General features: G+C 39.4%; 1 protein-coding gene across 3 annotated transcripts; it reads right to left on the reverse strand.

Annotated features, from left to right (window-relative positions):
- Positions 1 to 208: 208 nt before the first annotated feature.
- Positions 209 to 25763, reverse strand: trim45 (tripartite motif containing 45). Of its 3 annotated transcripts, none has more exons than XM_059650292.1 (6): positions 24617 to 25763; positions 20764 to 21350; positions 9726 to 9855; positions 8402 to 8516; positions 3138 to 3264; positions 209 to 2111 (listed from the first exon to the last, which is right to left on the reverse strand). In XM_059650292.1, exons 1-6 carry the CDS (start codon positions 25054 to 25056, stop codon positions 1963 to 1965), a joined length of 1548 nt encoding a protein of 515 aa, XP_059506275.1. In that variant the 5' UTR covers positions 25057 to 25763; the 3' UTR covers positions 209 to 1962. The 3 variants fall into 3 exon arrangements, with proteins under 3 accessions (XP_059506275.1, XP_059506276.1, XP_059506273.1); XM_059650293.1 differs by having other exon boundaries at positions 3138 to 3184; positions 20764 to 21500; XM_059650290.1 differs by having other exon boundaries at positions 20764 to 21500.
- Between the last annotated feature and the right edge of the window lie 295 nt (positions 25764 to 26058).

Below are 26058 nucleotides of genomic sequence, written 5' to 3' on the forward strand. Positions count from 1 at the left end.
CATTCTGAAACATGTGGGCTGCTGATGTCATCAGTCAAACTCGAGTCCTTTCATAAATGGGGTTTGGGCATTTCATGTGAACTCTTGCTGTTACATTGGTATTTTTATGGTGATAATCCACGCATGTTTGATGCAAGCACAGTCCACAAATCAAAAGAATAAAGCTTAATATTTTGAAATTAGTTTATTAAATAGGTTAAAACACAGAGTTAGCGCATTACATGTAATTTAAAATTCAAGCTTTAAAAGTCTGACGAACACAGGAAGGTTTAAAAAAAACAAAATCATAATAAAGTATATAAGGAAAGGCCTGATAATTTTTTTAAAAATCCAGCACTTCAATGTAACACAAATTGTTTCAGGCTTCAAAGAGTCAATTGTTTGTCATGGTCCATTGTCTTGATTAATCAAAACATTGTAAATTGAGCAGAGCCAATACAAAGGTATCTACATAAGTAGCACGTTGTGTTCATCTAAGTTAGTATAAAAAAAGTAGACAATAAAACAACATCTCACACAAACTGATGGATTTTCATGTGCGTAGTCCATCACCCATGTTTGCCAATCTCTGGCAGCCATGATGAAGTTCCTATTCACAGCAAGTATCCTACTATTAGGATTTATGCCTCTCCTAGCATCATTTACTTGCCACACTATCACATCTTGGGTATCCTTCCGCATCCCACTCCCCACTCAGCCCAAGAGTTGTTAGTCAGAGGCCAGCAGCTCTGCAATTTTGGTTCTGCAATAATGGCATTGTCACCAACAGTGACAGCTACTGCTCGCATTACAGTTAGTTAATGGAACGGAGAGTTCCATACCACCACCAGACTCCTCCCTCGGCTCCTTGATACTGGGTCCCTCTATCATGCACAGATGACAGGTGCCTCCACTTGTTGCTAGCTGAATACCAATGATGATCTTATGAGGCACTTGAGTGGTTGTTTAAGAGCCTTGATTGCTTTCTGGACAACGGCTGCCAACCTGAACCTAAAATACACTGTTTACAGTGCAATGGTTGAAGTTAGTTTTAAGTATTTCAAACTGGCACAAAGCCGGTATTAAAAAAAAAACAGCTGTATGATTGAGATTATTTGAAATTTATAAAATTGATTTAATTTTAATTGTGACTTCAGTATTGAGATCACTAAAGTTAAATCAATAAGTAAGAGCTAAACATCCATTCAGTATGATTCCATATTAATATAAAATATGGATGCAAAATACGTATAATCTAATATAAACAAATTCACATACAAAATTATTGTGTTATAGATTGGGTACATTTCCACAAACAGCAGACACAATGTCTCCTTACCCAGATTTTTATTTCAAAATAAACATGCACCATTTAGTCAGAAAAAGTTCTGAATAAAACCAAGTTCAATTGAATCCATTGTTTGCTATCACCAAAGTATATCACAGTATCCCATACAGCAATTTACATTCATTTCTCTCAGGCCTTGGTTTCTTGATCATACCTCCATTATTTTCAAGTGGTTTTTGTGCATCATAACAAAAATGCATTGCTTCTAGTACAAGGTAATGCCATTTAAAAACGAGATCCTTTATTTTATTACACTGTGCTGCAGAGTATTCATTTGTGAAATCTGAAATAAAAGTACATTGTTACCCCCTTGTTATTACTATAATGCAGAACTCAATATTTGAATCGGTGCTGGTTCAGTGAATGTTCAAGTTACTTCTCTTGGGATTATAACTGATAAATTAGTCAATTTGATAAGATCTGAAAAGTAATTAACAACAGCTAGATCAGAACATCTCTGTCTCTGTCCACATCTTATAATTAAAAACTATAGCAAACATTAAACTGGCTAAGTTTTGAGCACCCCTGAAGATCACAGATTCTTCCAGATTGGCTGAACAGCCATTACGTCAATGCAATTTCTTTTTAAAAAAAGATCAATCATAGGTTTGTGGTTTCCATGTCTTGGTTTTTTTTTACAGAGCAACAGTTCTAACCAGATTCTGGTAAGAGTTGCTATTTATTGTTCCAGAGCATTCTGAATGTTCAGTCAACTTTCCACAACAGGACCAGTGTGGCTGGCCAGGGTGACCTTTGTGCCCATGTCCACAGCCTTGGTACCCACCTGCCAATTGAATACAAAGAACAAAAAGTTTCACAATACTGTACAATCAGCAATCCCTGTAAATTTCATGCAGTGTCACGTCAGAAACAATGCCCATCAAACTAACTACATCTCTACCTTCTATAAAAAGGCAAACATTCACGTTCGTTCTATATTCTGAATTTTCTCAACAAGTTGTTCCTCCATGAGCTGGATGGAGCATCATACATAAATAAGTCACCCCTTCCTCCGTGTTCATGTTTAATTACTTTAAAGTAGTCACGGATAACTTTAAAATCAACAAAAAAAGCACCTCCCTTTTCAGTAGATGATTTTTACACTTTCAAAGGAAATAAATTAGGAAGATTAATAAAAAAAAGTTCTCTTCCAATATTATTTGTGCTATTTCAGTTTCTGTTTTATTTTTAAGCATTATTTATATAGACTACCAAATCACTTATTACAACCCAGTAAGGATTAAAACATGAAGGAGAAAACAGAGTTAACATTTTGGGTCCGGTGACCCTTCCTCAGAAGTTCTAAGTAAGGGTAACCGGGCCCAAAGCGTTAACTCTGTTTTCTCCTTTACAGATGCCGCCAGACCTGCTGAACTTTTCCAGCAACTTTGTTTTTGTTCCTGATTTACAGCATCTGTAGTTCTTTTGGTTTTTATTAAGAACTAAAATGTGACCGGTGAGATGTGTAATTCACTCATAAAGGCTATCAAAAATATATTAAAGAATCAGCAAGTGTAGGTGATAATGCAGTGTATACAAAAACACACATTGTTGAGGTCTTGGGGATATTAATTATTAAATTGTATATTAAGTGCTTCATTGCATTCAGGTGGTAAACATTAAAAAGCGTTTTACTTGTGTTTCTCAGAATATAAAGTATAAGAACCTATAGCTGTAGAATTTGGAGGTCTATATTTGTATTGTGTATCTCTGTAAATGATGTTTTGAATGATTATGCCCTAGTTTTATAATTCACTGTCTGCTTATCTGCAACGGAACAATTATAAGTGAGACTTTCTATTAAACTCACCGAGCATTGTGCCTCCGCAACCACAACGGACATCCTTTTGTCCAACACTAGAACAGAATGTGCAGCAATGAAATATACCAGTGTGCTTACGGTATTTACTTGTGACTGTTATACTGAATGGAGATCCCTGGGAAACGAACAGCAGTTACTGAAGTTATATTATACTTAACATTGAAAAAATTCTTTAATGTTAAAAAAAGCAAAACAAGTGCTTCTTACTGTAAGTTATATGCCCCCTTCTTCAATGCACAGAAGTGACCAAATGTACAGCTACTGTACTGAAGGGCAAAATTTCAATTACTGTAATATTCTATCCTGTCCAAGTTTTATTTACAATATTTGTATTAGAGGAATGACAGTTTAAGTCACATTATTTTAAATCTACAAACTGGACTACTCCAGAATATGAGAGTTCAAATCACAGCAAAACAATTTAAGAAATTACAGTTTTTGTTTGCTTTCAAGCCTGGAGATTGCAGCAAGTGACCGTAAAGCTGTGAGATTGTTGTTAAAAACTCAAATGATGTGGTTTAGGCAGTGGATTCACCTGTACTTACCCAACCTAGCCTAGGGGTAACTACATTCAGACACCAAAGTGACTGACTTTAATTGCCCTCAGAAATGGCCGTGTAAACCAATGTATCAGCAATTCAAGAAGACAGGGCCTGTGCTGAAATACAGATTAAAATTGATTTATTTATAAGGGATCTCATGTTGAGATTGTACAGGATGTTGGTGAAGTCACTTCTGGAGTACTGTGTGCAGCTCTGGTCATCCTGTTATAAGAAGGCTATTATTAAACTGAAGTAGATTCGGGAAAGATTTACCAGGATGTCGCAGGGAACGGAGAGCACAATATAAAAACAAATTGGAAAGACCGGGACAGGTTTTTCACTGGAGCTTAGGAAGTTAAGGGGTGACCTTGAAGTTTATAAGATCATGAGGGGCATAGACAAAGTGAATGACAAGGGTATTTTTCTTAGGGGGCGCGAGTTCAAAACTAGAGGGTGTATTTTTAAGGTGAGAGGAGAAAAATTTTAAAATGATATATGTGGGGCAACCTTTTTTTTAAACAAAAATCACAATGTTTCGCGTGTGGATTGAACTGCCAGAGAGAAGTTGTGGAGGAAAATGGGCTGAGCCCTAGCAGATCAGACTAGTTTAGTTTGGGAACATGGTTGGCATGGATTGGTAGGACCGAGGGGTCAGTTTCGACACAATAGGACTCTACTGCCTCTGTCATGAAATATCAGAGATTTGGAAAGATACAAAGTAAGATTGCAATGAATCAGTCCACAAGGTAGAAAAATATCCTTTTCTAGAGCATACGGACAAATTTGGAAAGGTTTGTTCATAGGGAATACCCAGAAACATTAAAATTATAGAAAAAATATGGCACAGAAATGGGACATCCAGCTCAAGCAGCCAATGCTCCATTTATGCTCTACTTAAGCTTTCTTCTGTTCTTCCTTTTTATCCAACAACATAACCAAAAACAAACAAAAGGGTACTGACAGTCAGAGATTTCAACCATTCCAATTCTAACCAGCATAAAATCAGTGCACAGTGGGCACAGGATTCTTTAAAAAACATTCATGGAAACTATTTTAGTGAGTATCAGGAAGCCAGCCAAGTGGAAGCTGTATTATGTGATCAGCATTTTGTTGGTAATGATCATAATTCATTGATACTTACTATAAAAAAAGTTCAAAGATAGATCTAGCGAAAAAGTTGTCAATTGGCACAAGGTCAATTTTACAAAGCTGAGATATGTTTTAACAAATATGTTTGAGAAACAACAACTTGAAGGTGACATTCAAAAAGAAGATTGTGAAGGTATAGCGCAAGTATGTTCTCACAGATAAAGGCTGAGACTCTCAAATCTAGGGCCTTTGGGCAATCCATGAGTATGCAAGATAAGATGAGGAAAAAGTGAAAGCTTGTAGCAGATGCTGAGAACTCAATAGTGCAGAGAGACTCAAAGGGTACAAGAGATATAAGAGTTGAAATATTTTTCAAAATATTAGAAAAACAGAGCAAATGAGATATTATTGGCAAGTAAAATCCAATGATATTTGTAAATACAAAAACAAAGTGATATGTCGGACCTATTAGAACTTAAAATTATAACTGGGCTGTGGAGGTGAAAAATTGGGCCATGTTTATATCTGTTTTGCCAAAAGAGGGAAATGATCTAAACACTGTCGTCATCGATGAGGAAGGAAATGAAATACAATGTGGTAAGCATGAGAGATGAATTAAGATAATCATCATCTTTGAAAGTAGATAAGTTACCAGTCCTAGATGAGACATATTTCAGACTGCTAAGAAAAGCCGGGCGAGGAATTATTGAAAGCTCTGACTATCATTTTCCAATCCTCTCTGTCTACTCAAAAGATTTTAAAACATTTAAAGGTCACCATCAGCATTCTTTTTGCAAGAAAGAAACAAACAAAACAATTTTACATAAATGCTTCATAGAATCAGTCAAAGCAGAATTTCTGCTTTGCCAAATCCTCAGTTCAATTATCCATTTAAATGAGATAAAGATTATAAAGATTTTAATTTTTCTTTAAAATGAGGTAGCATATCAAATCGAAAATTTTTGTGGGTCGTTGCTTCTGTGACAAAGCTTGTGAATTGAAAACGTGTGTTTGGGTTGCAGTGGTCTTGAAATCTCGAATTTCTAAAGATCCAACTGATCACGTTGATCCAGGTTTGGCTTCTCCTATTGCATTATTTTGTTTGTTCAGTACTTTGTTGTTTGTTAATGGCATTTTGCAATTAAATCTAAATTTAATTACTTCTTTTGTGCAAAGTAGACAAAACACAAGGGCTGTTAGCAGAAGATAAGAGAACCAAGTGTGTCTTAAACTTCAAATCGTGAAAGATCAGAACACACAGTTAATTGAAGATAAGTAGGAATCTTGCAAGCATTGGAAAGAATTAGAAGGCTTTATACAAGATGCAGAGTATTCAGCTCTGCGCTAAATGCCTTCTGCAATTAGCCTGAGTAATGGGGCAATTGCACCTCACTCTAGACAAGCTGACAAAGCAGGTTTTTCATGTAACTTCTTAAAATACTCATGGGTTGTCAGAGTTTTAGTTACTTTTTATTGATTAATTTATAGAATGTGGACAACACTGGCAATTATTTACTGTCAATCACCAAGTGTGCTTTAGAAGGTATGCACACACAACGCTAGGGAAAAAAAAAGTTAGGGATTTGGCAACGATGGGGCAATAGTCATAGGTTTGAAAATCAAGAAAGTGTGATACTTGGATGGGAATTTCAGGTGTGGTGTTCCTGTGTACCTACTGCTCTTGTTGTTCTAGGCACTAGAAGTTATCACTTTGAATTGTGCTGTCAAAACTGTCTTTCTGAATTGTTGTCATGCACCTTACGGATAATATACACTCTACTCATGATCAGCTGGTGGTGGAGCAAGTGAATAATTGTTTGGCAGTACAGAACTGAAACCCTATTTAAAAAGGAGCTAAGCGGCAAAGCTTTTTTGTCTTGAACTCATTGGAACTTGGAACAAGGCGGAACACTAATTTCTACTGCCTGAGAAGTGGGTTGTGATTGGTTGGGCCATTGTTGGCATGAAGATACAGCACAAACAGTTAACTGTCTATTTTCATTCTTAGAACAAACAGGCAGAGTCTTATTTGTCAGGGTGTTGTTGTGGGAGTGTCACAGAAATTGGCAGGCATCATTCCCCTATTGCCAATTAAAAAGTAGCAATGAATACGCAAAATCATTTTGCCTACATAGAATAGCATCCTGTGTTAATATACACTGAGTCCATCATGTGCCCGACTAATCATTTTAAAGGGTTCCTAGTGTAAATTCTTAGCACAGTCTGTATGATATAGTTACTAGTCGTCCTTAGGTTGCTGGTTTTAATAGGAGGTATGGTGGCTCAATGCTTCGTACTGCTGCCTCACAGCGCTAGGGGCTTCGATTCTAGCCTCGGGCAACTGTCTGTGTGGAGTTTGCACATTCTCCCTGTGTCTGCGTGGGTTTCTTCCGGGTGCTCCGGTTTCCTCCCACAGTCCAAAAATGTGAAGTTTAGATGGATTGGCCATGCCAAATTGCCCAGGGATGTTTAGGTTAGGTGGGCTAGGTGTGGGGAAAGCGGAAAGCAGGGGGATGGGTTTGAGTGGAATGCTCTTCGTAGGGGGAGTGTGGACTTGTTGGGCCAAAATGGCCTGTTTCCACACTGTAGGGATTCTATGAATTTGATAAATGCAAATGGCATTTCTGACTGGTTGTCAGGAGGCATTTCAGAACTTAAAAGCCATGTTAACCACAGCACCAGTTTTAGCCACACCAAACTTCTTGAAACCCTTTACAGTTGCTATTGATGCCAGTGATGTAGGGGTTTGAGCTGTGTTGATGCAGGAAGATGATGGAGGAATTTGAAAAGTCCACCAGAGAAAATACTCCACTTCAGTATCTGAGGAGTCGCAAATGATGCTGCGTATTTTGCAAACATCCCCTCTTCTTAACCTTATGATGGAGGGAAAGTCACTGATAAAGCTGAAAATGATTGGGTTCAGGACATCTATCTTGAGGACCTCCAGAGTGATGTCTTGGAGCCCAGATGATTCAGCTCCAACAACCCCATTTACAAACCCATTAGTTTACCTCAGTCATCAACAACTGATAAAATGGTATCAATGACAGTGCCATCCCATTAGTGACGCCAAGTTTAGGTTCTATCAGGGCCACTCAGCTGATAAACTCATCACAGCTTTGCTCCAAACTGGAAGAGAGTTGAACCAAAAATAAATGCCTTTAACATCAAATCAACATTTGGTCAACATGAACCAACATTAAAAAAAGAGAAGGGTGAAGTTGCTGCAAAGATTTCAGTGCTGTAAAACAGCCCACTAAAATAATCTAACTCAGAACAAAAATAAAGAAACACAGAAAAAGAAGAAAAAGAAAAAGAAAAAAAAAAATCACTTATACTTCACTCTCCATACCATATAATGAGCCACAAAACAACAGTGCTTCTAATTCAATATCCTTGGGGCATTTTTTGAGCAAAGTGTAAATCAGAAGTGTATATTTTACATAATTACATGCATGCTTTCTAGAGACAAGCATATCTAGGAGGTTAGATGCAACTAGAAAACCCACTTAGAAACACAAGAACTATTTTAAACCCTTAAAAGCTGCATTCAAGCCAGGATCCAAAAGGTATGAAGAGCCAAGTCAACTTACACCCTTGTGACCTCAATATGTAACTCACTTGTACATGCTGTCCCTTCATACAGACATATCCCTCATACAAGCCTGACACCCGAGGAGTGTACGTAAATTGATAAGTTCCATCATGATTGTCGTGTAGTATTGTCTTGAGAGTGCTGCATGAGAGAGAAGCAAAGTATTCACAAGTTTTCCATTCAGTTAAACAATAGATTACTGTTGAGGTATTTTAGGATTAAAGATTTCTTTTTAAAAGCACGCAAATATAGGTGAGGAAAACACGGTTTCCCGAACATCTGGATTACTCAATCTGTGATTGAAATGTAAAGTAGGCAACTGGTCTTATTTCAACATTCAAGGTGGAACGTTTCTTAAGAATTTTGAACTTCAGTTCAATATTTCTCGGGATGACCCAACAATAACTTGTAAGGTTATACAAATTAAATACAGTAGTACATTCAGTCATTGAAGCCCCACATAATAGGAGCAATATGGAGCATTGCATATGCTATGTACACTTTGTTGGGAGAAAAAAAAGGCGACTTTGGACTTAAGTTGAGTAAGATTTTCCACGATAGAGACTTTTTGAGCTCAAGTCTGGGTCTGTTATATAGAATCTAGCTGTCATGATTAATCAACAATTCTAATATCATTATATCATGGATTGCACCAGGATCAGGACAGTGGTGGCCGAATTGGGATTTTGGCCTTTTTGCCCATGTAGCAATGCTGGATTTCTCATGTTCCTATGAAGGAATCTGTAGAAGCATCCAGAGAAAACAGCAAGTCTTTTAAAAGGAAATGAAAGCATTGCTTGTCAGCTGCTTTCAATGTTTCATTATTAGCTACAAAATCAGCTTGAACAAGAAAGTAAGACTTGAATGACATCAACCAAAGATGCAAGTATGTTGTGAATAGCCAGTACAATAAATATAAGCAGATAATTAATTTTAGTCAATGGGGAATGTTTAGGACGATAAGCAATTTTAAAAAAAACTACTTCTCAAAAGATTTGAGAACTATTCATTCAGGAAATATCTTTAAGTAACTTTGACCATTTAAGTCAATGAGTTGTTTTCAAAGGATTCAGGAACAGATACATTGAGGAATCATCTGTAATTTGCACCTTTGTTAAGCAAACTAGGGTACGTAAAAGAACACTGCGCAATGGACAGACAATCTGGGCCAGTCAGTCATTTTTTTCCCCCAAAGTAGACAGTAGATGCACATAGGGACCCCTCAGAATTCCTCTATGGGATGGATGAGCTGTTCAATAACCCAAACTTAACTCACTTTGTGTAGTATTAGTGCCGCATTTTGTCATGCAGTAATTTATGGCACAGTTAACCCTTGCACAAATCACTCACCATTCTTTATTCTTCTTGTTGTAGATGCTGACCTGAATGGATTCGCCTCCTCGCCCTATCTGCTGCCCGGATTGGTCATTACAGACCAGAACAAATACACTTGGCTGGTCTTGCCAAGCCACACGGAGGCCTGAGTGTGAGCAAGTTAAATTGTATTTTGATGAATTCATTGGTGTACGCACATAAACAATTAACACAATAAATAGATAAACACACAAAATCACGTATTCCTACAGGCCCCACTTGCCCTGAAATAACAGAAATCATGAATTTTATCCATGTGACTCCATGCACAGCGAAAGCCTGGTTTGTATGCCACACCCTGACACCATACTGACTTGAAGGTGCTGGAGATCCCTTGTCTCAACACAGGACAGGAACAGTTCAAACTGAAAGAACTGCAGATGCTGCAAATCAAACAAGAAATAGAAAGTGCTGGAAAAGCTCAGCAGGTCTGGCAGCATCTGTGGAGAGAAATCAGAGTTCTGAGGAAGGATCATTTGACCCGAAACGTTAACAGATTTCCATAGATGCTGCCAGACCTGCTGAGCTTTTTCAGCAATTTCTAATTTTTGTTACAGGAACATTTCACCTCCCCGTCCCTTGGCTCGCAAGAAATTTAACAGCATGTTGCCATTTCCGTTCTCTTAGCTACAGTTGTCTGCTTTGTCATAGAAAATTCTGCAATTCAATCTCCATCCTCCCGCAACCAGCTCACATTCTAAATGAAATATCTTGTTTCCTTCCACAACGTGCCAGCAACCCACTGAAAAGGCAGCCCAATAGTTTTCACAATGCTGCCTGTGGCACTGGCAGGCCATATTTAGACAAACAAGATGATAGGCAATAAAGTTTTCACCAGACATCAGTGAGCATGTTCTAAATTTCAGTCAGTTGCAGTAAACAGGAAAAACAGAGTGACAGCCTACAATATGTAGGATTTCAATCTAGCAATTCAAATGTTTTAAACAACCTCAGACATATTCCTTGCTGAGCAACTTTTAGACACGGGGTGGAAGTCACACACACTGTAAGCAGCAAAAATACATCAAGTCACTATGGAAACTGGGCTCGCTATTTTATATAACACGGTGTGAAGCTGGATGAACACAGCAGGCCGAGCAGCATCAGAGGAGCAGGAAAGCTTGACATTTCCAGTTGGGACCCTTCTTCAGAAAAGAGAAGAAGGGTCCCAACCTGAAACGTCAAGCTTTCCTGCTCCTGATGCTGCTTGGCCAGCTGTGTCCATCCAGCTTCACACCGTGTTATCTCAGATTCTCCAGCATTGGCAGTTCCTACTATCTCTGTCACTATTTTACATGTCTGTAAGTGGAACATGGTTACTTACCTTCCTGCCCTGTTGGTTACTATTGATGGAGTTCATACAGGCAAATTTACTGCTATATAAGAACAAAACTCCACGCTACTTGTTATTGAGAGGCAATTGCTTGCAACAAAAAGATTTGACCCGCATCTCCTGTTGACTTTGATTATAAAAGGCAGCAGGGAAACCCAGTTTGTGCATTAAACTAAGTTACAAGTAATTAAGGTTAAGTTTTACCATTAAAACAAAGCTACGCATTCTGACAGTGCATTGAGAAGAGTCAATTGAGGAAAAGAAAATTCCACCGTATCGATTAAGTACGTAATTAAAGCCCTCACTGATGTTTCATTATTGCTATTTTATTCTTCTATCAATTTTGCTGTGAATGTCTGAAGGACTACAGGCCAGCTCGGGCTAAAAAAAGAAAAGATCTGATACGGTGTGTGTGCGTGTGCGCGTGTGAGCGCGAGAGGGAGAGAGAGTGCAAGCGAGCAAGAGCGAGAGGCCGGGCCTGGAGGAGAGTTGAAGCCTTCATTACAGGGTTTTAACAGTCACCCCACCCTGCTCTTTCTCCCCTGAAACAGTATGGTATTTGAATAGATAGCAGAGGTCACCCAATGGACAAGGAGGTGAATTGATTCTGTAACAAAAATAGAAATTGCTGAAAAAGATCAGCAGGTCTGGCAGCATCTATGGAAATCTGTTAACGTTTCGGGTCAAATGACCCTTCCTCAGAAATCTGATTTCACCAAAGGACATGATTACAGAATGTCTGAAGGAGACCCTATATTCAACAGATGACCTTTGTTGAATGGTGACTGAGGCCTCATGGAGTCAGTCTAAACAGGGCAGAACCAGAATTAAAGTTGTTTTTTTTGACCTATGTTTTCTGAGAGATGGTTCCGGGCTGTTGCTAAGATAGAATGAAGATTTGAAAGTTCCTGTCTAATCTGACACAGCAGCCTCTGGATGCCTAGAAAAAAAATGAAAGTTACATTATAAGTATTGCTGTCTTTGCTTCAATGAATTGAGGTGACCTTGATCAACATTTTAGGAAAACCAGCCAACAAGTCCATATTTATGCCTGCAAAACAATGCATTTTGAGAGCCATTTAAATAATCTGGCCACTTTTGTAGTTTTATTTATTCCCTTAAATGTGCTTGTTTGTCTGTCTGTCTATGTGACAGGGCTGAAAACAAATGTTTCGGGTTTGAAGCACAAATGTTAATCAGCTTACCATGCCACCAAATTTTCTCTCGCTAATATTAGTTTTTAATTTAATAAATTGTTAAGCCTTTGTTTGAGATACAAAACTGATATCTGGAAGGTAATTATTCTGGGATTCATTATTCATTAGTCTGGTTATGAATATTGAAGTGACTATTTTGGGTGTTTCAATAGTATAATTTTGCTGTGTTGTGAAATGCAATCTCATTCGAAGAAAAAGTGGCCTAATTCCCACAGAAACAAGTATAGAAGAGACAAATCAGGAAGGATGGCATCAAAATAATTGCAAAATTCGATACTGTTGACAGCATTCAGGAAGCCAGCCTTGTCTCAGATTAAAGCCTTTAATTTTTTTTGTCTTCTTTTGTACTGGTCACAGTTCCCTTTTAACTTTGTAATTATGTGTATGTACTTATGCATGAAGTTTGCATTTTAATTAGCAATGCTCTACTTTGGTTCACTTGTATGTCAGATGTTATTTTAGCACATATGACTTATAAAATTTCACTCATTAAAACTTTATAAATTTGATTAAGATGAGGCAACTTTAAAAACTCAAAGCCACTTCAAGGCTAAGGGCAGACTCCTGAAATCCAGATCCATCAAAACCTGTTACTGCTGCTGGAATGCATTAAGAAATGCTAAGCACTAGACTTTCAACCACAGCCATCATAAAGGCCAACCCACACAAACTATAGGTGGACACACTCCTGGAAATACTCCGGGCCATGTCTGAGTCGTTGCCCACCCTCGCATTGAAGTTGCCTAGGACGATGAGTTTGTCTTTCGTGCTGACTTTCAGGACGAGAGACTTGAGCTGGTCGGAGAAGGCGAGTTTCTGCCTGTACTTTAATTTGAAGAAACGTATACAGACTATATGTCCAGCAACTGTACTTCTTCATTGAAGTGTTCCTGTTTATAACTTTAATTTGATGTCTTAAACAAATCATAAAAAATAATACAGTCCAGTGACATGGAGCCAAGGCATAAGATATAATTTGCTGAACTTGGAAATACAAACTCCAGGAAACTCTCTTGTTATAAAGTTTGCAGACTGTATGGTCTGTAAATGCTCTGAACAGCAATCTTACTGCTGAACTTAAGCAACCGCATATCTCCATTCACTATGTGTGAAATAAAAATCAGCTTACCACAATCCGTTCCATTATCTTGTGTCTTTTATCCTACATGCTTCAGTTGTGCTTATACCCCAAACTTCATATCATATCAAAAACCTTCTGGAAGTCTGTATACACAACATCTATTGCAAAGCCCTCATCAATTATTTTCATTCCCCCATTTAAGATAAAGGTAAATGTACACAATGTGTCCTTATCAAATCCAGACTGGGTCAACTTTACTGGTCCAAGTAACTGTTAATTTTCTTGCAGACTATATTTTCCAAAAGGTTCCCCTCACCTATGCTAAATTGATTTGGCCATGATTGTTAAGGTTATTTTTCTCAATTCCTGAACAAGAGTGTAACGTTTCCAACTTTCTAGGCCTCCAGCACCTGTTTTGTAGATGAGTAGGTTAGAAGACTGTGCCCAAATATTTCATAATTTCTACCCTTCTATCTGCTAGCATTATAAATGGCATCAGATTGAGATTGGATAATTTACCCAGGTTAAGGACTACAAAACTTTGTAGTACTTCTGCTTTAACCTAAACATTATCCCAAAACTTCATTCACCTTCATTGGCAAAGTCATCCTTTGTCAATAAGCCTGAACAGATTTCAAGCATATTTTGGCCTGCACCAACCACTTCCATTTTAGGCATGCAACTTGGACTGTAAAGTCCATACCTTTTTATGTTTCTGTATTTTTGATTTTGGACTGGAAGGTTCAAAAGCCAAAAGATTTTCAAAGGATTGCCACATATTTTAAAAGCAAGTAATATGACACTTATTGCAAGTACTGGTTAAAGAACAGTTGGTTCAAATATTGGGGGCGGTGGGGGGTGTCAAATTGGAGGGGGAGGAGGTCAAGCTAGAGACAACAATGTGTGACGAATGGAGATTTGGCCAGAAACATGTAGCAGATTGGTCAGTTACACCTTCTGTTTTTGCCAACACTATGCCATTGGCTCACAGGTACTTGAACAGGTGGGAGGTGTGAATGTTTGGATTAGAAACCATAAAACATCTGGAAGTGAAGGAGTTGTTTTTGCTGTGCTGCAAGAAGCATCTCAAGCCTGAAAATAAGCAGCTACTTCCTCCCTTATTTGTTGCGGCAAGCTATGAATCTTAAATAATAAGTCAGAGATTTTTTAATAGCGTCAACCAGTCACCCTGTGCCTCTGCAAACAAGTGAGAGAATTGGGAGAAGGAAGATCAAGAAACAGGGCTTCTAGAAAGACCCACTCTTGAAAATATGCACTGAAATTAATATTGCAAGGAAGGTTTTGAGTAATTTTGAAAATTACTCAAAAAAAGGAAGCTACTGTCTCTACTGCTTACTTAGTCTCTGACAAGAAAGTGGCCTGGTTCCCATAGAAACAGCTATTTAGGGAAGACAAACCAGCAAGGAAAGATTTCAAAATAATTGTAAAATCTACTACTGTTGACTAGATTCAGGAACCCAACCTTGTCTCAGATTAAATCCTTGATTATTTTTGTCTTTTATTGCATGGTCACAAGTCTGTCTCTCCATTTGTCCCCTTCCCTCACTCCCAGTGTCTGTCCCTCCCCTCACCCCACCAAACCCTCCACCACCGCGTCCAGTGTCTATCTGTCTCGCTTCCCCCCACCCTGTGTCTGTGTGTGCGCGTATGCAAGAAGATTGCTTTTTAATTCACAATGCTGTGACTGAAAACAAAACACGCCTCAGAATCACAGATTCCCTACAGTGTGGAAGCATGCTGTTCAGCCCATCATCACCACTCCAAACATCATCCCACTCAGACCCACCCCCTACCCTAGTCTATCCCTGTAACTCGACATTCCCCATGGCTAATCCACCTAGCCTACGCAGCCCTGGACACGATGGGCAATTTAGCATGGCCAATCCACTTTAGCTGCACATCTTTGCATTGAGAGGGGAAATTCCTGCAGACACAGGGAGAATATGCAAGATTCACGCAGATAGTTGCCCGAGAGTGGAACTGAACCCAGCTCCCTGGCACTGAGAAGCAGCATTGCTAACCACTCAGCCACAGTGCTGCGTCCATCTCAGCTCAAAATGGTTGATCACGGATTCTGCGAATATGTCTCAATGCTCCAGATGCCCGCAATCAGAGAAACATTTTCCCAGTATCTACCCTGTCAATCTGCTCATGATTGTTACATATTTAAATGAGACCATTTCTCATTTTCGCATATGCCCGAGAATACAGAGTAGTCTACACCATGTTTTCTAAGAGGAAAATCCACTAAACCCAGGAATCAATCTAGATAATTTATGTTTTGCTCTCAAGGCTGTCCTGAGGTAAGGAAACTGAAACTATGCACAATACTTCAGGTGTGGTCTCAACAAAGCCCTGCTCTCTATAATTACTATAACATTTATTTACACTTGTAATTGAATGCCTTTGTAACATGTAAAAGTCTCACATACCATCAGCTTTTCTAAATACTTGCTGAAGCATGTCAACTTGGTGATGCATGAACAAGCTCTCTTTGATTGCAAACATTTACCAGTCTCTCACCATTAAAACATTTCTACTTTTCCCATCAAAGTGGATAGTTGCACACTTTTTCATTACATATTCTATCTGCCACATTTCCCAATCAGCGATATTTTCTGAAGCATTTTGCAACATCCTTGTGACCTCCACTCAACTTACTTTCTGTTTTCCTTTGCGTCAACAGTTAACTTGGGTACATTACATATCCTCCTCATTGAAGTCAATGGACTGTAAAAAGCTGAAGTCCAAGTACTGATCCTTATACCACACTCATTACTGCCTAACCCCAAAGTGATCCACTTATTCTCACTGTTTCTTGTCGATTTGTCATTTGCCAAGCCCCAATCCATATTACACAAAAAAACCCCCAAAGAACTGCATATGTTGGAAATAGGAAACAGAAATTGCTGGTGCAGCAGATCTGGCAGCATCTGTGGAGAGAAAGCAGAGTTAATGTTTGGGTCCAGTCACCCTTCTCCAGAACTGATTATACTTGGGGGAAAAAAATTGGTATATATGCTGAAGATGGGATGGGGGAGGGGAGGAGTAATCAATGGAGATCAATCCTAGAGAACGAGAACGAGAACGAGAACGCAATAATTGGGCAGTCGGAGCAGTGAATCAGTCTGGGAGAATCAACAGCTGCTAATGGTCAAATATTGGGTATTTTTGTTTTGTGCAGCACCTTACTGAATGCTTTTTGAAATTCCAAACACAGTACATTCACTGGTTTTCTCTCTACAAACTGTTTGTTACAATCTTAAAAAAGATTAAAAATGCCAATGATTTCTTTATTACCTTGGTTATATCTCCCTCTAATTACCTGGCTTACATTTCATTTGACAATTTAACGGAGCCTATAAACTGCTCCCATCAGGGTTATTTGCCCCTTGATGCTTCTATATACATTGTAATCTACTCCTTCACACACTCGGCAGTGTTTCCTTGTCTCTATTTTATATATGCCATAATTTATTGTCTGGTCTACCCACTCCTCCCATTCTACCCATCACTTCTAAAGCTCAAACATCCTGATTTAATGCTTCCCCCACAAATGGGTTTCAAGTTAGTCAGTCAGAGAGACGTTAAATCCAGCAGGTTCAGATTACATTATCCAGATTACATACTGGATATGTAATCCAGTAGTTTCTGGGAGCCCTATACCTTGCACAATTTTATCATTGACAAAAGGGACAACTGTGAATTGTAGTGACAAAAAGCTGCTTTTAAAACAAAAAAACAAACAGCATTTAACAGGATGGCTGCAGAATTTCACAGCAAGGAATGATACCTGTTGTGAACCCTATTTTTGTGGCTTTGGATTCCTGCAATGTCCAGACAAACAGAAGCCTAAGAGTTGTTTACAAGTGAAGCGATTGTGGTTTTCAGCTTAGAAGGTTGGAACTGGAAATAAGTTACAGTGGCAGAGACAGAGCGGAAAAAGAAGTGTGCAGATCCCTTCCTAGTCAATAAGCTGCTGTTCTCTGCAGTTAAAAAAAACTCTAACCTGAAGAAAACCAATTACTTTTTGTACAGCCGTTGCTGCATGCTGTGACTTTTGAATTGATATATCAGAGACATTTTCGAACTGAATCAGTTACTATATTTCTTATTGACCAGTGGAAACAATCCAGAGAAAGATAACTGAGCAATAAAGTAATCTGGCCAGCCGAAGAAAGGTTACCTAAAAAACAAACAGAAATTGCTGGATAAGCTCACTAGGTCTGGCAGCAACTATGGGCAGAAATCAGAGGTAGCATTTCAGGTTCAGTGGTCCTTCCTCAGAACTGCTGAGCTTTTCCAGCAGTTTACGTTTCTGACTTCCAGCATCCAAGTTCTTTCCTTTACCTCAACATCGGAGCCAGGAAGCAAAGACCACTAAGCTGACGTTGTCAGTAATAGGAAAAAATGGCAATCTACTTTCCCTATTTATTTGTAGAGGTATATCTTGGGGGAGTGTGTAAGGGAATTAGAGTTTTGGTTAATAATGTTGTATGTCAATAGCTTTTATCCATTTATGTGCGGCTAAAGTCTAATTAGTGGGAAGAGATAATTTTTGGTTAGTACAGAAATCTGGTCCGTGCTTTCTATTGACCTTGGTCTGAAATTCAGATGAAGGGAGACACTGTGTGTACCTTAAAAAATACTTTCATATTTGGTACACTGCTCAGAATATTAGGGCTTAATGCATAACACACTACCCTAGTGGGTTGTAACATCTGTTATACACTGCAACTTTGCCTTGTGCTGGTACAAATGCATCAGAAATCATGCTGGCTTTCATTTTGCTTTCTCTCCTTTCAGATGGGAGTTTCCTATGACTCTGACACTCACACCTCCATGAAACACATTTTTTTTGTTTCTTTACTTGCCATATTATGATCTCCCTTTTGCCTTGCACCATCAAGGCTTTTGTCATTTAATTTCTCCTGTCTTCTGTGCTATCAATGACCTCTTGTTTATTCTTTTAAAAAAAAAGGCAAACTCAATATCCAATTTTCAATTGCTTAAAACATTTATATTTCTCACTTTCGCAGTGACCTGAAATGCTAATCTTAGACTGAATCACAGATAATAGGAACTGCAGATGCTGGAGAATCTGAGATAACAAAGTGTGGAGCAGGATGAACACAGCAGATCAAGCAGTGCTCCTAAGATTCTGCTTAGCCTGCAGTGTTCATCCAGCTCTACACTTTGTTATCTTGGACCAAATCTTCTGGTTAAAAAAAAAATATGAGATTGTCCCCATATCAACAAGATGAACCAAAAGACCCATTAGATGATGCACCAGTCAGGCTGGGAGAAGCCAACCAATGGGCTTTCCACTAGAACCACCACCTGGGAAAGTGCTGACCCTCCTGCTTGAAGCTGCCAGACAGAGGCTGAAAGTTACAGAGATGGAAGCAAAGGCAGGGAGTTGGCTCATCACTCACACACTGGCCACAGGGTTTTTCACCAGTCAAGGAGGCAGCCAGTGTTTTTGCCACCCGAGAGCAGAGTTAATGGTGGTGGTGTGACGTGACAAAGTCTTCAAGGGTCTCAATTATTGTTGTATTGGGTAGATGGTGAGGACCACGCCCCTCCCCCCTCCCACTCGATGCCAACCTGCCCAATCACGTCCCCTCCTAAATTTTTTCCTCGCTGCTTTTCAGGAGGCGAAGATTCTACTCGTTGTTTCTCCCTCTACTGAAGCTCCTTAAATACTGATTATTTACAGATATTTCTGTTACTATCACTGGCAGCTACTAATGGATCTCATGTTATTCTGCATACAAGGGAATTCTCAAAATTACTGTCAGCTTCTGTATAACACTGACAGTCTCACCACTGTTACCAAAGCAAAGACCATGTGAAATAGTTTTAAGTTTCTATAGCTTTAGTTGTAAGCTTTTTGATTAGTTCAACATTGACACTAAATATTCTGACTGAATTGAATGATGATTTGTTCTTGCTACAGATAAAAACATGATGCAAGTAAGAGCCCAATGGAATCCAGGCAAAGTGATACACTGGATCCAAAATTGACTGAGGCTGAAGAGGTAGAGGAATAATTTTGTGACTAGAAGTCTATTTCCAGTCAGTGTTGGGGCCCTTGCTGTTTGTGATGCACAGTAATGATTTGGACTTAAAATATAAAAAGGGGAATGATCAGTAGTTTGTGGATGACAGGGTGGTAAAAATTGAGGAGAACAGCCGTAAACAATAGGAGAACATCAGTGGACTGGTCAGGTAGTCATCCAGCAGTGGCAAAAAGAATTCAACCTGGAATTGTGCTAGGTAATGCAGTTAGTGAGGCTAACAAGGCAAAGTGCACATACTGAATGCTGGGACCGGGGCACATACGGAAAATCAGAGGGATTTTATAGTGTGCATGTCACAGATCCCTGAAGGTAGCAAGGCTTGTAACAAAGTGGTTAAGAAGGCATATGGGATACATGCTTTTATTAGTAAGGTACAGAATATAAGAGCAGGGGAGGTTATGCTGGAATAACCGCACTGTCCAAAACACTAATTAGGTCATGACTGGAGTACAACAAAAAAGTTCTGGCCATTCAAAAAGGTGCAGAGGACATTACCAGGATGCTAGAAAGCCTAAGCCATGAAGGAAGATAGGAAAGGTTAGAATTGTTTTTCTTGGCGTAGTAAAGATTGAGAGGGTACTAGATAGAGGTGTATAAGGTTTTGAGGAACATTTATGGGATGGATACAAAGGCACTGTTTTCCATTAGAAAATGTGTCAATAACTAGGAGCCAATGATTTAAGAAGAGAGTTAAGGATAATGCTTTTCACCCAAAAGGACGGCAGGAATCTGGAACTCAGTGCGTGAATGGCTGGTTGAGTCATAAATACTTGTAACATTTCAGTAGCATTTACATATTCACTTGCAGTACCATACCCTCATGGGTTATGGGCCAAGAGCTGGAACGTGTTATTAGCATAAATCAGACTTTTGTTAGTGGGGAAAGATTTGATGGACAAAATGGCCTCCTTCTGTGCTGTAAATGTCTGCATCTATAAGATAATCCTTTTTCTTCCAGTGATTATAGTGCTAAGCAAACATGGAAAACAGAGGTAGTCTTGCTTTACATTCATAACAGCTCCAGCACGTTACCACCCTGGGACCACCAGCATTATCCACTTTCTTTATCACAGACATTCTCAATGCTTTATTTGCTAGACATCCTCATTTCATATCTGGCACGTCCCTTCCACTTGGCCACAATCTCACACTGAAATTTGTACATTGATCTCCAATTCTCGTCCTGCAACCAAATCCATTGAAAGTGGAACAATAATTCAAAAGCTTTAAAAGAAATTCAGTGCTTGAAAAGTTGTCAGTCTTTCATTCTCCTGCTTACCTTCGCCCTGAAGGAGACACTTGCTGGGATCAAGTGTCTTTGTGACAATGATTCCAAATACCTCAAATCCATTGCACTGTCCTGCTCTCTCCTGTTGCTGGAATTGTATTCCATCGTCCTCTCTGGGTTGAGTGCTGTAACTGGTCTTATTCAACAGTTTCAGCCGGTTGACTACCACACGTTTAGTTAGGAGGATTTCTACAGGAGAACCATTGGTGAGCAAGTGCTCAGTGAAATCCACTCCAGTCTTCATATCTGCCAGGATCTGTTGCAACTGGATCTGCTGAAGATTCAGGGAGTTTTCCTTCTGGATCCTCAGCTCTTCCAGCTCTTTCAAAAGGCTGCTCCGATGTTTCTCCAATGCTTTGATGTAATCCTCTGTAAACTTATTAATTTCTCCAGTTAAAGTTCTCAGTCGCTTTTGCACCAGCTGCCTTGTATCTGCAATCTTTTGCAAAGTCTCCTGCAATCCAGCAATATGTGGCTGTGTTTGCTTCAGAAGCTGCCTGATGAAGCTGCCATATTTGTTAATGACATTAGCGACAAAGTCACAGTTATGGTCACGGTGGTCCACCATACAACAATCCCTGCACACCAAACAATCACATGTCTCACAAAACAGCCTCAACTCTTCTGCAGGGTGAACAAAGCACATGATGGACTTATTGACTCTCTCATTTCTACCTTGTAGGTCTGTAAGGGCCACTGTGTTGTGAGAAGCAGTCATCTTCTGCCTCCTGCAGGGGATGGATGGATTTGCCTTACAGTTTAAATAATATGACAACCAAGATTTAAAAATACTTACTTAAATTACATGCATTTTTTAATCTTAAAAAAATCATGACTCATCACTGTGTTCAAATAAAGATATATTTTGCTGAGAAACAGACAGATCCAGCCAAAAGAATAAACCATTGCGGCTGACCAAGCAAGTTATAGATTGCATTAAGTTGAAAACAAAAATGTAAAATGCTGTGGAAGTTAGTGGTTGGCCTGAGGTTAGGGAAGGTTTTCAAACAAAACAAGGGAGATTGTGAAAAATTTCAAAAATAGATAATGAAACTAAATGCAAAACACGAATTCAAAAAGACAGTAAGAGCTTCCACAAGTGAATAAAACAAAAGTGAATATCTTAAGTAAATACTGGCATATTACAACATAATCAATGGAAAACTAGTAAATGGATGAGACTTGGAACCAATGTGTTGATTCTATCTTCTTGTGAAAAGACATCTAGAAGAAAATCTGGAGGCAAAGGGCGGGGGGGGGGGGGGAATTTAAGACAATCACTGGAGCAAAAGTAATAGACAAACTCATGGGATTAACAGCTGACAGTGCCAAATTTCGTGCAGAGATAACAGATGCACTGATTGTAAACTTCCAAAGTTACCCAAATTATGAAAATCTCCCAGATGATTGGAAAAATATCAAATGCCAAATTCCTAGCTAAAACAGGAGGGAACAGAAAGCTGGAAAATACAGGCTAGTTAGTTATGTTGGATAAATTTGGCTAAAGTGTAAAATGGGAGAAATCAGAGGTTATCCACTCTGGTAGGAAGAATAGCAGAACATTATTTAAAAAAAAGGAAAGATGGCGGAAAGGTTGCAGTACAGAGATCTGAATGTCACCATATGTTAGCATGCAGGTACAGCAAATAATTAGAATAGGAAATGAAATAATGACTATTATTGCAAAAGGATTGTAGTATATATGTAAGTGGGTATTGCTGCAACATTTCAGGACATTGATGAGACCACCCTAAGGTGCTGTGGTAGCTTTTTGGACTTCTCATTTAGAGATATAAATTTCATTGGAAGCAGTTCAGAGAAGGCTCACTGGGTTAATTCTTGGGACAAAGGCCTTTAATGATTCACTCCTAGGACATGGGCATCACTATCCAAATCAATGTCTGAGAATTACTTGCAATGATCTCTCTTCTCGGTCCATTACTATCACCTCTGGCGCTCCTTGACAATCTAGACCTGGCTCCTTCCTATCCTTTATATCACCCAAACAGTGAGACACAGCTTTACCACACCACCACTTCTCTTGACCTCTCCATGTTAGACTCTGTTCACAGCCAGTGCTGGTTGTGTGGATATTTTCTCCATCTGAATACTACAGTGTCCAAAACCATTGCATTCAGTCCCTGAATATAACTATACTCTAGTACCCAATACCATCTGAGAGTGTAATGTTAAACCAGATATACACAACCTCAGCATCACACCTATGCTGAGATCAACTCCTATCCATGTACTCACACTATCATTCAGACAGTCCATCTCAACGTCTAGAACATCATCTGACCCCTGCCACTGTTTCAGCTCAAATGATGCAAAGATTTCATCCGTCTCCTTTGTTACCCTGAGATTTCACTATGTGAAGTCACCTTTAATGAACCTCCCTTGCACATTCACCCCAGTGATTTCTGGCCTGCTTTGGTTCAGGATTAAGCAACACCTCTATTTCAATTTGGACCTCCTTGCTTTCAAACCACTCCATGGCCTCACCCCTTCTTATCCCTGCAAGCTCTTCTAGTCCTACCTTTCTGACCGCCTCTAATTCTAGTCTCATCCCTTCAGCTTCTCCAGTTTTAATTGTTTCACCATGGTGGCTGTGCCTTCAGCTGCCTAGGGCCTTAAGTTTGGAATTCAATCTCTACCTTGATTTCATCATTTAAAAGGCTCTTCAAAATTACTTTGATTAACCAAATAAGCAAATGATGCAAAGTTAAGTATTAAACTGGCCCTTTGAGTGTTCTGTTATATTTATAATCAAATAAGACAAAAGAACTTTTGATGCTGGAGATCTGAAATAAGGACAGAAATTGCTGGAGAAACTCAGCAGGTCTGGCAGCAGCTCCAGGAATAAAGCAAAATTAACATTTTTATTTGCCAGACTTGAAACATTAACTCTGCTTTATTCCCATGGACGGAGTAAATGTTTCAAGTCTGGCAAATAAAAATGTTAATTTTGCTTTATTCCCGGAGATGCTGCCAGACCTGCTGAGTTTCTCCAGCAATTTCTGTTTTTGCCAAGTGCAAGTTTTTCTTATAGTTGAAAAAGATTTTTTCTCCAGTTATAGTATCATACAGCATGGAAACAGACCCCTCAGTCCAACTCATCCATACTAACCAGACATCCCAATCTGGCCTCGTCCCATTTGCCAGCATTTGGCACATATCTTTCTGAACCCTTCCTATTTTTCGACCCATCCAGATGTCTTTTAAATGTTATAGAATCATAGAATTCATACTGTGTGGAATGAGGTCATTTGGCCTATCAAGTCCACACAAAAAGGAGCTTCCCACCGAAATTCATCCCTGTAACCCTGCATTTCCCAAGGCTAACCCATCTAGCCTGCACATCTTTGGACTGTAGGAGGAAATCTACACAGACACTGGGAGAATGTGCAAAACCCACACAGTCACCCGAGATTAGAATCAAACCCAAGTCTCTGGTGCTCTGACGCACCAGTGCTAATCACTGTGGTACCGTAATTGTACAAGCCTCCACCACTTCCTCATTCCACCCACACCCCACCCTCTGCCTGTTTAAAAAAAGTTACACCTCAGGTGTTTTTAATTCTTTCCCGTCTCACCTTAAACCTCTGCCCTCTAGTTTTGAACTCCCCCACCTTACGAAAAAGACCACGGCTATTCACTCTATCCACGCCCCTCATGATTTTATGAAGCTCTGTAAGGTCACCCCTCATCCTCCGACGCTTCCTAGCAGAAAAAAATCCCCAGCTATTTAGCCTCTCCCAATAACTTAATTGGAATCACTGTCTGACAGACCTGATAAAATTTAAATGAAGACCGATTACAAATCCAATGACCTGGGCTTTACCTGTGTGCTTCAGAGCAGAAATCGCAGAGATTTGTTGAGCAGACGTGACATCTTCTTTCAGCATTTCCATCGTTGCAAAGATCACAGACTATCCGGTAGTCAGGTCTCTTCAGACTCTCCAGGAAAACTTCATTCTGAATCAGATGGTTACCGGTCAGTTCTCGCAGGCCAGCAGCGGGTACGTTCACTTCATAGTCGCAGGCTGGACACAGGATACAGATCCTAGACTCGGTGCAGTCGAGTGACCCAGATTCACCCTCTCGCTGAGTTCTGGGAATTGAGAACTGCTGTAACCCTCTCACACAGTCCAGGCAGAATGTATGAAGACAGGGCAAGATCCTTGGATCAGTGTAAGTGTTTTTACAAATCGAACACTTTGTCCTGCAGCTCCTTGGTGATTCTGAACTGGGTACAAAAGTATTTTCCTGACTCGCCGACATTTTTTGGATCTTTTACACACAACTAAATCGAATTCAAATTCCTAAGTGCTAATGAAGTGCTAAGTGCTAAAAATCAAAAACAAAACCTTAAATATTTTAGTTGGCGTATCAACAGTTAAGATCTCGTGTTAATTATTTCTGCTTTTTACTCGCTCCGAAGCTGCCTATTGATCAATAGGCTCGAAAACATGCATTACTTGTTTTTTATCCCCAAAATCCCAGTCCACTCAAATAAGTAACAAAAAATTAAAGACATGTTGCCAGCCACAGGATTGATTTGTACTTGTAATTTGGGTATAGGATCAGACTTGAACTTCAAGTGATTAAAACTGTTATATTTCCGAAATAACAGTGTGGAGCTGAATGATATTCCCAAAGACTTTGTTATCAATCATTAAACTATGACAGTGACTGACATTATTGTGCGGATCACCTTATAATATGAAACAGCCGATTTCCCGTCAGCTGAACATAAAACAACCTAGTCTCGACTCGTAACACATTCCCTGCTATTCACTCAACCAAAAACACCAACTCCCTCAACTTTCGATAACTTCGTTTCTTTCGGTTTTCACCACTGTACAAAATGGTTTAAAATCCGGGAAAAAAAAAACACTGCTAGTCCGGAATAAAGTTTCGAACACCAAACTATTCAATCAGACTCGTTACTTTCTGTCTCTCCCCGATTTCCTTTGTGATTGACAGCTAAGCAGTCCAATCAGCAGTTTCCACACTCAGGACGATCCCAGGAAGTGCATGATCAATGATCAATTCTCAAGAGTTTGCCGTGAGGCGTTTCGAGCAGAAATGACTGGGAGGTGCTGCCAATGCAGGATCGGAGGATTAAGTGCTCGGGAGTCTACCCGTTTTATATCGAGCCAAGCAGCATCTCAGGAGCACAAAAGCTGACGTTTCGGGCCTAGACCCTTCATCAGAAAAGGGGGATGGGGTGAGGGTTCTGGAATAAATAGGAAGAGAGGGGGAGGCGGACCGAAGATGGAG

The sequence above is a fragment of the Stegostoma tigrinum genome, chromosome 12, assembly GCF_030684315.1.
Source record: "Stegostoma tigrinum isolate sSteTig4 chromosome 12, sSteTig4.hap1, whole genome shotgun sequence".
In the NCBI taxonomy this organism is placed as follows: domain Eukaryota; kingdom Metazoa; phylum Chordata; class Chondrichthyes; order Orectolobiformes; family Stegostomatidae; genus Stegostoma; species Stegostoma tigrinum.